The sequence below is a fragment of the Symphalangus syndactylus genome, chromosome 16 (assembly GCF_028878055.3).
Source record: "Symphalangus syndactylus isolate Jambi chromosome 16, NHGRI_mSymSyn1-v2.1_pri, whole genome shotgun sequence".
NCBI classification, from domain to species: domain Eukaryota; kingdom Metazoa; phylum Chordata; class Mammalia; order Primates; family Hylobatidae; genus Symphalangus; species Symphalangus syndactylus.
Window position 1 is genome coordinate 88,297,148 of NC_072438.2, and position 13,540 is coordinate 88,310,687.

Below are 13,540 nucleotides of genomic sequence, written 5' to 3' on the forward strand. Positions count from 1 at the left end.
TTTTCAGCTGCCCTGATGGGAGCCTCTGTGTGGAAATACTTGCTAACTAGACCAAGATTTATTCTGCTCTCTACTCCCCTCCATGAGCTCATTGAATACATTTATTTTTTCCATGAGGATTTTGTATTTGTATTTGATGAGATGAGATGGGGACTGTTAGGTAGGGGTGAGTGAGAGGGAAAAAAGCCCCTATGTTACCCGATGCACAGCTCCAAGAGGAGAAGGTGTATAGGTGTGTGTGTGTGCACGTCTGTGTTTGTGTGTACATGTGTGTGTATGAGACAAAAGGTCTTTTTGGACATGTGAGGAAGCTGAATTTTATTCTCTGACCAAAAGAAAGTCGCAGCAAGAGAGTATGGTAACATTTATGTTTTAGATGAAACGAAAAAGGGCAAGAAGTGAGGTCGGGTGATCAGGTGGTAAGAGTAACGGTAGAAATCAAAAGAGAACATACTTGAAATATATTATTGAGATAAAGTTAACAAAACCGAGTGGGCAGCCTCAAAAAATTAAAAATAGAATTACCATATGTCTCAGTCCATTCCTGCTGCTATAATAAAATACCTTAAACTGGATAACTTATAAAGCACAGAAATTTATTGCTGACAGTTTTCGAGGCTGAGAAGTCCGAGATCCAGTCGCTGGCAGAGTTAGTATTTGAAGAGGGCCTGCTCCTCAAAGACGGTGCCTTCTGTGCCCTCACATGGTGGAAGGACAAAAGGGCTCCCTGGGCCTCTTTTGTAAGGGTAGTAATCCCATTCTCAAGGGCTCTGCCCTCATGACCTAATTACCACCCAACAGCCCACCTCTTAATACCATCACATTGGGGGTTAGATTTCAACACACGGATTTTGGAAGGACGCAAACATTCAGACAACAGTACCATATGATCCATCAATTGCATTTCTGGGTATACACCCAGAAGGACTGAAAGGAGGGACTTGAAGAGATTACTTGTAGACCCATGTTCATAGCAGCATTATTCACAAGAGTCAAAAGGCAGAAGCAACCTGAGCGCCCATCAGCAGATGAATGTTGAACTCAATGTGGCATCTGCATACAAGGGGATGCTATTCAGCCTTAAAAAGAAAGGAAATTGTGATGAATGTTGAACTCAGTGTGGCATCTGCATACAAGGGGATGCTATTCAGCCTTAAAAAGAAATTCTGACACAAGTCAGAACACGGAATCTTCTACAAGAAATAAACAGTCCCAAACGGACAAGACTACATGACTTTCTACTCACATGAGGCACCTACAACAGTCAAACTCATGGAGACAGAAAGGAAAGGGGCAGTGCCAGGGGCTGGGTGGAGAGAGCGGAGGGTTTTGTTCCATGGGCACAGAGGTTCAGTTCTGTAAGATGGAAAAAAGAATTCTAGAGGTGAATGTAATGACGGCTGCACAACAATGTGAAGGTACTTAATGCCACTGATCTGTAGACTTAAGAATGGTTAAGATGATACATTTTGTTATGTGGAGTTTACCAGTTTTTAAAAACTGTGGTGGGCAGTGGAGAGACCCTCACGTGTGTTGGCCATGTTCTTGGGTGAACAAGTGGGGAGATGGAGGGAGAGGGAATTTGAATACTTTAGATTTGAAAAGTTGCTAAGACAGTCAAGTGGAGAAGTAAACTATTCGGGTGGACAAGAAAATCCTTGGGAAAGAGCTTGGAGAGAAGCAGGGTGGACCCAAAGAAAAGTCAACATTTCGGATAGTTTCGAATGAAAGTATGTCTCTTTCTCATTTTTAACTTGAGTTAGAGAAAATGTCCCATTTGATTAACAGCAATCATGTATCACTACACTTAGGAAAGACAGTCCCTGCGTCTTCTCTTAACTACTGCAGCCAGTCTGGTCAAGCCTGAGAGCTGATCTTGCTAGTGCCCACTGGAGTTGTGGTAAACTATGGGGGACTGTTTTTGGCACAGATTTTACCATAGTAAAAGGTAGCATCCTGAGTTAAAGCCCCTGGGTTTAGAGGCTCAAGTCACCCATAAGCAAAAGGTTTTATTTCTCATGCTTTTTTTCCCCTTAATTTTCTCATTCACTGCAGATGACTCATACTCTGAACTTCGAAATAAAATGCAGGTACTGAACCATACTTTTTCTCTATCCAAAGGAGAAAAAAAACTTTAAAATTGTGAATGACTTTTAGAGTGGTAAAGGTTAATTTTTATAAGTGAGTGTTTTCTTCTAGACATATTTGAAAGCACCAACAAAAAGGCCACCTGTCATCACATTATGGGTTGGTGTAAGGAAATGGCAGTTTTGAATCGGCCTTTGCTCATAAAGCCTTCTAAGAAATCTGAACTCAGAATGTCAGAGCTGGCAAGGCCCTGGGAGGCCATCTGCGGCCGCCCCATCTCAGGCCTCCTGACAGGAAGAACGTACCCTGCAAGCTCACCACTCACTCCTCCCTTGCCACCAAAAGGTCTCTTCTTAAAGCCCATTTCATTTTATTTATTTATTTTTTAGAGATGAGCTCTCACTCTGTTCTCCAGGCTGGAGTGCAGTGGTTTGATCATAGCTCACTGTAGTCTCAAACTCCTGGTTAAAGCCTTATTTTAGGAAAACAAAAAATAAATAAAAAAACAAAAAACAAAAAACAAAAAACCAATTCCATGGGGGCTGAGAGGGGCCTTCCAGATTTAACTACGCATGGCAAAGGCTCTGGGCAACAGTAGTGCGGGACACAGGCCTTGCGGTGGTTTTCCAGATGTCCTGAGTGGGGAGTGTGACGGAAGGCCCTCCCCAGGCCAGGGTATGAACTCCTGTCCCACCCTCAAAACACTATCAGTCAAAAAGATTCATGCCAGGCACTCCGGAAATGCATCCGGCAGAGAGTGAGAGATGCTCATTTGCCCAGGTTAGCGACAAGACTATTTTGCTCTTTCCTTACTTTTCCTTCTGATCACACTGGAGCTAAATCCCCAGGGACCATTGTGTAGGGCGACTCTTGGTTGGGAAGAAAGGGAAAAGGTGAAAAAAGCAGGGCAGCGTAGGGCAAAGAGGATGTTTTGAACTGGTCTCACTGGAAATATACACATTCTTGATATTTCTGTTTACTTCCTGTGACCAAGACTGTCAATAAATAGATAAAAGTGGCAAGTTTTACAAGTTGAGACAATGGGAAGGGAAGAGAACTTGGATTTACTGAGCCATCAACAATGGTGACGTGACACCGATTTCAACAGTGAGCCCATGTACTACACGCTCGAGTGGAGGAGAGTGAAGGGAGGTGAGTGGGCCTCAGCCCGGAATGCACCAGAGACTCGCTGGGGGCACAGACACAGTCTCCAGGCCTAGGCCCCAGCCCCAGAGCCTCTGAGGTAACGGCAGACAGCATAAACGACAAACACAAATAAGACTGCTGGAGCACAAGGGTTTGCTGAACCCTTATTCAATCCTGCTATGCCCGGCGTCTGTTTAATTCATGACCAAGATGCTAAGATGGAGGAAGGACAGCCAGAGCAAGAGCAGAAGGAGCCATCAGACACGAAGGCTGGCCGGCCCAAAGGACACCCGGACATGCAAGCTTCCAAAGCAAACTTTGTCCACAAAACAGACGGCATCTTTTAAAGAGACTGGGTCTCACTATGATACCCAGGCTGGTTTTGAAATGCTGGCTTCAAGCGATCCTCCCACCTCAGCCTCCCGAGTAGCTGGGTGTCTGCCACCACGCCTGGCTAATTTTTCATATTTTTAATAGAGACGGGGTTTCACCGTGTTGGTCAGGCTGGTCCAAACTTTTGACCCCAGGTAATCCACCCGCCTCAGCTTCCCAAAGTGCTGGGATTACAGGCATGAGTCACTGCGCCTGGCAGGGAACAATCTTATGAGTTTCCTTGCATTACAGGAAAAAAAAAAAAAATTATAATAAATAAATAAATAAATTAACAAATAAATAAATAAGGGAAAGAAGAAAAAAATGGGATACAGTTCTGAGCCCCTAACCACTGGCTGGCATAAGTTCACAGCAGGTCTTGCTCATTAAGAAACACCTTCTTGGTAAAAATAGTGCACTGGAGGGTTTGTGAGGGGCAGAGTGACTTTCCAGGTACAAGAATGTCAGACAGTATCATAGGGAAAAACAAAATGGTACAACGTACCAACATTAAAAAACCCAACCTCCACCAGAAGTTTTCCGGACAAAGCCAAGTGTGATGAATGCCTAGTTCTTTCGTCTTGGCTAGCCTGCAATTGCGAACACCAGGAAGTAAGAACACACCACAGGAAAGGCACATGCGGAAGAAATCTTTCAGAGCAAGTGTTATTTTAGGCATGCTTAAGTTCACCAGGGCTCCTCTGCAGAACAGACTAATTTCAGGAAAAGCTGTACTTTATTTTCAACTCAAATTCAAGGACTTATGCTGATGCAACTTTAGAAGCATTCTGGCAACAGGCTAAAAGCCAGCATGGCCCAGATCTCTAAACGCAAAGGCTCCACGAGAGGAAGCCCACCGCTGTTCCGAATGCACGGGCACCTTCACCAGAAATGGAAGTGGACACCTCTGGCTTTTGGCCAAAGCCTGAAAATCCTCTGCCTTTCGCTTCAGATTTCTGGAGAAACAACAGCCTAATTCTTCCTGTTTCTTACCGAGGTGACAGTAAACTCACATTTAGGCCCTGAGAAATCTGGAACATGGCTTGGCCTATAATCAATCAGGGGAGCTGATCAGCAGCTGTTTTCTCTTGCAGCTTCATTAGCTCCCTGGAGTGACTAACCCTCTGGAGCCAGGGGATGGCCTCCAGGAGGTGTCATGACACACAGAAGAAGGCACAGATGATAAAGGAAGGAAGCAACTGGAATGTTCCAAAATCAGTGTTCTTCTCTAAACTGATGTCGTATCTCACTACACCACCCTGGAAGTGAGGAGATCACTCATTCTTTCTGAGTCACGGGTGAAATCCTCATTTCCTCTTCAGGTGCTGATGGACTAGAAATGCCCGGACAGTCAGTGACCATGTGCTGAAGGCATAGCTGACAAGGAAGCTCACGCACACTAACAGGCAGCAAAGGCGTGGAGACAGAGTGCTCCAGGGCCACTTCCAGTAGGCGTCTGCCACCCACACCCTACTGATTCCTACCTTTGTGGTTGAAGATGCCCTCCATTTCCATGCTACTTCGGGAGTGGGCGATGCACAGTGAGCCACAGGGGACCAGGCCTTCTGCCGCCGGGGAGCGGTCAGTGGTCCGCACTAGACACCAGTCAGGCTTGTCATGCGGCCGCTCTAGAACTTCCACGGTCTGGCCCCGTCGGATGGTCAGCTCATTGCTGTTGCAAGCGGTGAAGTCATGGATCACCACTGTCAGCTCACAGCCACCAGAGAGCTGGGGGGAACAGAGGAGGAGAGGACAGGTCAGCCAGTGTGAGCCACGGTGTCTTCAGGTACAGCTGGGGACTCCTGCAGGTGGGTTCCTGCCACCCTGCCCCAGAGTGAGCTGAGTGCTCCGAGGCTGTGCGATCACTGCACTCCCCATATGAAAATATGATTTTCATAAGTGCTTCCAAATTTCTTGAACCTGAGACATTCTATTTCCTTCCTCACAAAGTGGTATTATATATACACTCGTTTTTTAACTTACAGCAAACTAAAAAAAACTCTGCTTGAAGGCTATCTGGGGGATTAACATGAAATACGGTGATAAAATGAGATAAAGTTCTGTTCCAAATTTCTGTTCTGACCCAGTGTTGGGCGTTCCATGCTTTGGAGTATGTGGACTCTTTAAGCATCCCTTGGGTCAGGAAAGAGGCAGCCACAAGAACGGGACTGAACAGGCAATGGGCTGTGACCCTGAAACCGAAGCAAAGCACACCTGTCTCTCTTCAGAATCCTTCAAGCGCCCCCTCCTGCTTGTCCAGGGCTCCCCTTGGTGTGGCTCCGGAGGCCCTCTGCCCTCTGCCCTCAGATTCCTTCTAGGCCCCCCCACTCCAGGCCTCAACACGCAGCAGGCACCACAGCCTCTGCAGACATCGGCTCGTTTCCCAGAGGTCCTGGATTTTCTGGCCTTCTGTTCCTCCAGCCTGACGTTCCTTTCCCTCCTTCTCTCCTTCTACCACGCTCACTCTCACCTATGCCTGCTGAAACTCTTCCAGTCCTTCGAAGCTCATCCATCAACTCTCTAACAACACACACCCCATGGCCTCTGCTGGTAAAACAAGTGCACGGTCTTCTCATGACTGTCTGCTTCAGATGGCCTGAGCCCTGGTGTGTGTTCCCTGAGACAGTAAACTCTGTGGGGACAGGGCTCATGTGCTCATTCACATCCCTCCTACCTAAGAATCTCTTCATTTATTTTTCTACGTAAGAATCCTGAGAGCAGCTCCTGGTCTCTGGACTGTCCCAGGTTCTGTCTCTGCTGTTTCTCCACTTGTCCCGCTGCACGGACTCTTCAACCACACCCTCAAGCTGACTCCTCCCCAGCAAGCGTCCCAACCGCAGACTACTTCCGATCCCTGCTGGGCAACTGGATGCTTCCCTGTCCCCACAATGCAGAGTCTAGGACATGACTCATGATGCCCTCCCACCGCCTAAATCTCTTTTTCTTCCGGTGTTGTCTTTTGGGTAACAGTATCACCACCAAGTCACTCAAGCTAAAAAAACCCCACTCTTTTCCCTCCAAATGCTGTCGAGCAGATGCTGGGCAGTGCTCCGATCACTTCCTTTCTCTGCACCCCCATACCAATCACTTCACTGGGTCCCGCAGGGGCTCCTGAGCAGCCTCCCTGACAGACTCCAGGTTCTCCTTCCAAGCCATCTAAACACTGCTGGCAGGAGACCTTCTAAAAACACGTCATCCTCTTATGCAAAACCCTCACACACAAAGGCCTTGGCATAGGATGCAAAGGTCCCCCCAGCGGCCAGAAGCACCTCCCTCCTCCTCCTGAGGGGTCCTGCCTGTCAGTGGCCCACACCATCCCTCTTGCTGAAAGCCCCCATGTCCCCTCTATTCTAAGCTCCCCACTGGCTCCGAGAAGTCCCTCTCGTGCCTGTCCTCCGTGGCACCTCAATTCTGAAGTGAGCCATAGCTGGAGTTACACGTGTATGTGTCTGCCTTCATCACCAGAAGCAGGCTCCCCCTGCTCTTCTGTGAACTTTCCATCCCTGGCCTGGGAGGGCGGAGATGGGGCTGGGCACAGTCACCCTGAGTCCGCCAGTGCCAATGGTGGTAGGCATGTGACTTAGAGAAGCTGTTAGGAGTGGGGCTCCTCCTCAGCCTGCCTCGCACTGTGCTCTGCATCTGGCTAGCATTCAAGTATTTGTGAAATGAAAAAGAAAAGATACAAATGCTCTAAAAATGAAGGCACTGCATTTGAAAACCCGAAACAAAGCCTGGATTTTCCTCACTGGCTTCAGGAGCTCACTCTGCCTGTGCTTAGCCTGCAGACGCTCAGCTCTCCCCTGTCGCCTCTTGCTAAAGGGCAGCAGCCCAGACAAACCACAAGGACACAAGAGTGTGCTGTGGGCTATGGGGCTGGCTGTGGGAGTGAGAGAAGGGAGGAGGAAATGGCCCAGCCTCCTGCTGGGAAACATTCCTGTTGGGAGTCCACTGAGCACAAGCCCACACCCAGAGACCCAGGAGCCCGCGCATCCTCTGATGGCTCACACTCCCGCTGTGTTCTGGGGCTGCCCCCTTGTGCTGAGGACCTCTGGGAGCCTCTGCCATGCTCTGTGCTGTTGATTATCCTCCTGTTGTAGGAGCCTGTCTTTTAAGAGAAAGTTCAGATATTCAGAATAAGAAACACATGTCCACTAGACAACCACAAAGATCAAAACAAAACCAAACTCTTCCACCATGAAGCACAGTATCGACAAAGTGAATCAGCTTTGCTAGGCCACAAGGAAAATTTTCATAAATCCCCTTCTCAGTCTTACAAACTTCTCTGTGGAAAACCCATGCTAAATTTTACAGGTCTCTGGACAATCAAAGATGCTAATGTTAAAAGCTCAAAGGCAGAGGCCCAGCCTAGAAAAGAACTTTCCTTATAGAACCACACTCGTGGAGTGGTTAGTCCTGTGACTTAGAGCTGGGGTGCTTCCTGTTCTGGGAACACAGGACCGGTCTGCAGGCTGTGAAGGAGGGTCCAGATTGCCACGGCCCCTTGGACCTGCCCTTCCCAGGCCTCTGGGTCTGGCTACAGCTCCCCAATGATGCCACCCGCTGCTTCACTGAACGCATGTGAGAAGCTCCCAGCAGAAACCCACTGGGCTTCCCTGACATTCTTCCAGCAGCCCCCACTCCCAGACGCTGGGAAGTGCACTGTCTCATCACCTGCCCTCTGGCTGCCTCATTCTCCAGAGTCTTATTAATTTTCCAGACAGCTCAAAGCCATGGGCTGCGAGTGGGGGAAGGGTGGGAAGGGGAGAGAGGGGCTGCCCAGGAAGGAGGATTAAGCTAGACTTTATTTCTGGCACTGACTTTTTAGGCCCTTAAAGAGTAATCAAAAACTATTGGAAACATCTGTGTACTTGACAGGCCATAAGAAATAAAAATCAAGCATGTTCTGCCAAAGAATCATATACAATATTAAAATTCCTTTTTAAAGGCTTTTGAGAACTTGTTAAGAAAATCCAACAACAGAATAATATTTCAAACGGCGTTACAATTATTTTAAAAATCTTCCTATCTCCCAGTAAATCAACTGGCTTTACCCGAAAAGAGAGGCCCCACACCACTAAGGGGAGGATTAAATGGGTGTTTTCTAGCCCAGAGAAGATCTGTCCTGTGGATGTGCCTCAATGCTCACATTTGAATATTTTTAACTTATTGCTGCAAAACATCTTTGAAACCAGGTTTGCTAATTTAAAAAAAAAAAACTTTGTTGTGTACAAAAGACTTGTAATAACTATTTTGAGGAAGCAATGCAAATTGTTACTGCTTTTTAAGAAAAATTAAACTCCGAACTAGAAAACATTCAGCCACTATCTTGTATGTTGCGTCTGACAGAGGTCTTGGCTTTCAGAGAATTTCTACCCCCAGCTGAAAGAGTTACCATTTTATTTATCTAGTTTAAAAATTCCCTTTTCTTTCTAACCATATTTTGTGCAAGTTCTCATAGTATCTTTGTTGCTTCTATATATTTAATGGGTTTCTATCATGGGCCCCCACCACATGCATTGAATTTAGGATTGCAATTTGTGAAAATCTCACTTTCCACGACTCACATTAACACTTGCAAGATTCATATCAGAAGACACATTTTTTTAAATCTTTCAACTTTTCACTATTAAAAAAATGAATGTGGTGACTAACAAGCATGACAACAAAACAGCCTTAATTAGACCAGGGGCCAGGGACCCACCACCAATGTGCCTCCTCCAAAGACTACACCACGTCCCTCTTTAGGCCCAGACATATGGACAATTAGCAAAATCAAATCGGTTCCTTTTCCGAATTCTTCCCAGAATTACTGAAAATAAACAACTTACTGTGTTTCACCAGAGAGAATGAAATACTCATCTCTGGTTGCAAGCATGTGAACCTTCAACAATTACCACACAGAATAGAATTCTACTTTTCATGTTTTCCAAAGAAACCATGTCATATCACTGTCTTGGACGAACGTAGTTAATGGCTGTAACTAACAAGAATGTGGCTGGGGACTTCTCACACTGCGAGTTGTCACGTCTTCCTTTGCTCCTTCGAACACCCCCGCCCTGGACACTACAATGAGGCATGTATGGCTCAAGAACATATGGCTCTCGATAGACAGCGGCAACACCTGGTTTCAATTACCAAGCTCTGCCTGAGGAAGAGGGGGCTCTCTCAGACTGGTGTGGTGGGTGATGCAGTCTTCGCTGCAAACAATTCTACTTCAAGAACAAGAGTCTAATGTGGTAAAGATCAATTGCAGGTGGGTTCTGACCAATTTTCTGAGAGCAATTCAAAAGCAAAAGGGGAATGTGGCCTAATAAAAGCCATTTTCCCCTAAAGAACAAAGTGTATTAACTCCCGTGAACTGTCACATCCTACAGCCCACTACAGTTCAGTCATTCAGAAACCTCACAAAAGGGTCTTGCAGTTCCGTGAAGGTTTCACACAGAGTAGGCCAAAAAATGATTACTTGGTTAAAGGGAATTAGAGTACAGTGCTATTACTAGCAATGGTTACAAAAAAGGGCAACTATAAGCAGCCAGAACAATTTCCCTAATCAATGCTATTATGCCCCAGGCTCTCACCCACCCAAGCTTCTCCACAGGGCAACTTCACGGAGACTGGGGCTGATCAGCAGCTGTTCTAACGTGAACAACAGGCCCTCCGTGCTCACGCCAACGCCCAAGCTGCTTTACATATGGCCAAATTCCAAGAAGAAGCGTTCACTAAAATCTGCCACTTAGAGTTTAAAAGAGGAGGACTATTGTGATAGGCTCCAACACACTAGGGGTACAGAAAGAAACCTGTGAGGACATAAAAATGGTGAAGACAGTAAACTTTATGTTACTTTTTTTTTTAACCACAATTAAAGTAAAGAAAAAAAATCTGTGAGAAAAAAGTTTTCAAAACCAGCAGCTCACCATACTCAACACTGTACCTGGAAAAGAATGAGTGAAGACAGTGTTTGAGGATGCCAGTCCCTCCACTGTCTACTCACATGCTCACACACTGCTGTTCTGATGTGAAAGTTGATCTTGGAAGACTTGAGTGTGTTATGTTATATACATGAATTGGAATGAAATAGATGAAAAAAGGCTGCATTTAAAAGATACAACTGAAAAATTTAGGCAAACCAGAGACATGGCAGCTCCCATGCATTAGGCTTCGAGGGTTCACAGAAGCTCACCTGGACCAACGTTGTATTCTTGCTTTTAGCATATCCCAGTGAGAAATGCCGGAGGTGCTGTGCAGGCCCTACAGGCGGCCCTGCGGTGTGCCAGGTAAACGCTTTTTGGCCATGAAGTGGAAAAGGGAACGAGCACGGGGAAGAAGCAAACAGTTGAAAAACACCTGCCTCACTTAGTGCACTCCCCTAGGCTCTGGAAAGCAAGAAACTTCTTAGGACAATTTAAGAAGTTTCTTAGCCAAAGAAACCTGTTGGCTGTATTTCCTGAGTGACCAAAGCCATCTTTTATTCAGGAAACTTAATTTGAAATATCTCTTTTTGTCTTTCATGGAGGGACAATGATCTGAGATCTAATGTTAACTAGCTGACCTCAACCAGCTAATGTTAATCAGCTGACTGGGCCCTCACCAGGAAGACCAACCAGAATAAACACCTGCTTCAAGTCTGAATCATAACTTTATCACTGTCTCCAACTGTAACTTTGATCATGTTATGTAAAATTTACATTAAATAGCACTTTTCAGTGCTCTACTATTTTACAAACACTTAATTTGTAATATTTCTAACCAAACTTAAAAAAAATCTGTCTTTTCTTAGAACTGAGGCTTTCTAATTCTGCCTGGGGGATTTTGTTTTTCTGATTGGGTAACTGAAATGATCAAAGATAACATTCAGTTTGTGGTTTTATGAGAGAACTTAAAAACTCATCTAAAAAATACTACAAAAAGCCACATCACTTAGAAAAACAGAAAACAAAGATGAGTAAAAGAAGGAAGCAGACGTCACATGGAACCCATCACTCAGAGCTCGCCAGGGGAGAGGGGCTCTGTCTCCTTCATTCATTCTTGTGTGCTGAATGCCTATCAAGGGGACGGCACCCAGTGGGTGGCCAATACATATCTGAGAATAAATGAACCCACCCTTTGAATATTAGGTCACTGTATACGCATGCAGCTAGATGAAAGATGAACAGCTGGAAAGATGCTTTACGCAAGACTCTCCCCCTTCTGCAGTAATTGTGCCCATTCTACACACAGAATTTTGCAGTTGAGCCACCACAATTCATCAGGCCAGGCACTGAAGTAGAGCATTTCATTCTTAGGACAGCTTCCAGATCCTAACAAGTACAATACGATCAACAGCTAAATCCACTGTAGCCCCACGAGTGTGCAGATGAAGGAAGGGGAGGCTGAAACTGACAGTAACCTGCAACAGCAGCAATGCCGGCCAACAGCCCGAGTGAGGCAGGAGGAAGCCATCAGTATAACAGAGACGCAGAAACTGAATATTTATTCAGTGCTTAGAACATGCTAGTCACTGATCTAAATATATTATACGTGAGCAGTACTATCATCCCCATTTACAAGTGAGGAAACTGAGGTTCAGAGAGGTGAGGTGACTTGCCCAAGACCACCAGCTGCTGAGGCAGAGGCCAGAGGTTTGCTGGTAGGTACATCCTCGCTTTTGATTGCCTGCTCTTACGTGTGTTGTATATGCTATGCCACTGCCAGGTACACTCTGAGCAGAGGAAGGTCAATGCGGTTGGTAGTGCTCTTTATAAAGGATGTTAAAATAAGCACCATCCTATGAAAAAGGCTTCTGAATTAGATGACTCAATTTCATGCTTGCATGGGGCAAACTTATCTGAGGTCCTGGGAAACTCGGATCCCTGGGCTGGCCAGGAGGCAGACAGCATCCTCTCTGAGCAGCTGCAGCCAGAGGGGAGGGTGTGGGGCACCTATGTGCCTGGCCGTGCAGCCCTATGCCTTCCATGAGGTGAATAGAGGCAGAATGCAGGATTCCAAGACAACCTCGGGAGGCTGAATGCAAGCATCATTAGATATATACCCTTACCCAAGATGGTGAATGAGGCCATATTTCAAAATGTATTGGTATTAACTACTTTACATACTACCTCGACGCTGCAATTTATGTAAGTCCAACCAAGTTCCTGGAGTGTAGAATGTCACTTGACAGAAAGAGCTGATTGCTTTCCTAAATTTGAAAATACACGAAATCTTGGCCAGGCACGGTGGCTCACGCCTGTAATCCTAGCACTTTGGGAGGCCGAGGTGGGTGGATCACCTGGGGTCAGGAGTTCGAGAGCAGCCTGGCCAACATGGCAAAACCCCATCTCTACCAAAAATACAAAAATTAGCTGGGTGTGGTGGTACGTGCCTGTAATCTCAGCTACAAGGTGGGCTGAGGCAGGAGAATCACTTGAACCTGGGAGGCAGAGGTTGCAGTGAGCAAAGGTCGTGCCACTATACTCCAGCCTGGGAGACAGAGCAAGACTCTATCTCAAAAAAAGAAAAAGAAAGAAAAGAAAAACCAATACATAGAACCTCATGTCTCCAACACAGTGCTAAGGCTTCATTAAGAATAACTGAAACTGGCTGGATGCAGTGGGGCTCACAACTATAATCCCAGTGTTTTGAGAGGCTGAGGTGGGAGGATTGCTTGAGTTCAGGAGTTTGAGGCCAGCCTGGGAAACACAGTTCGGTCCTGTCTCTACAAAAATAAAAAAAAACTAGCCAGGCATAGACCTTGCCTGGTCCTAGCTACCTGGCGGACCAGGCAAGGATCACTTGAGCCTAGGAGTTCAGGACTCCAGTGAGCTCTGATCACACCACTGCACTCCAGCCTGGGCGACAAAGTGAGATCCTGCCTCAGGAATTTAAAAACAGAGTGACTGAAACCAGTTATGTTTTTAAATATGTGAATCCATATATTCATGTTATAAGCTTGGGACAG

The 13,540-nt window shown here is 46.2% G+C and overlaps 1 protein-coding gene across 3 annotated transcripts in view; it reads right to left on the bottom strand.

Moving 5' to 3' along the window:
• TRIO (trio Rho guanine nucleotide exchange factor) overlaps positions 1 to 13,540 on the bottom strand; it is a 365,439-nt gene that overhangs the window by 84,273 nt on the left and 267,626 nt on the right. For all 3 annotated transcript variants that reach the window (XM_055245954.2, XM_063619580.1, XM_055245955.2), the window contains exon 34: positions 5,091 to 5,334. In XM_055245954.2, the coding sequence (XP_055101929.1) occupies positions 5,091 to 5,334 (244 nt within the window). The remainder of the gene's footprint in view (positions 1 to 5,090; positions 5,335 to 13,540) is intronic.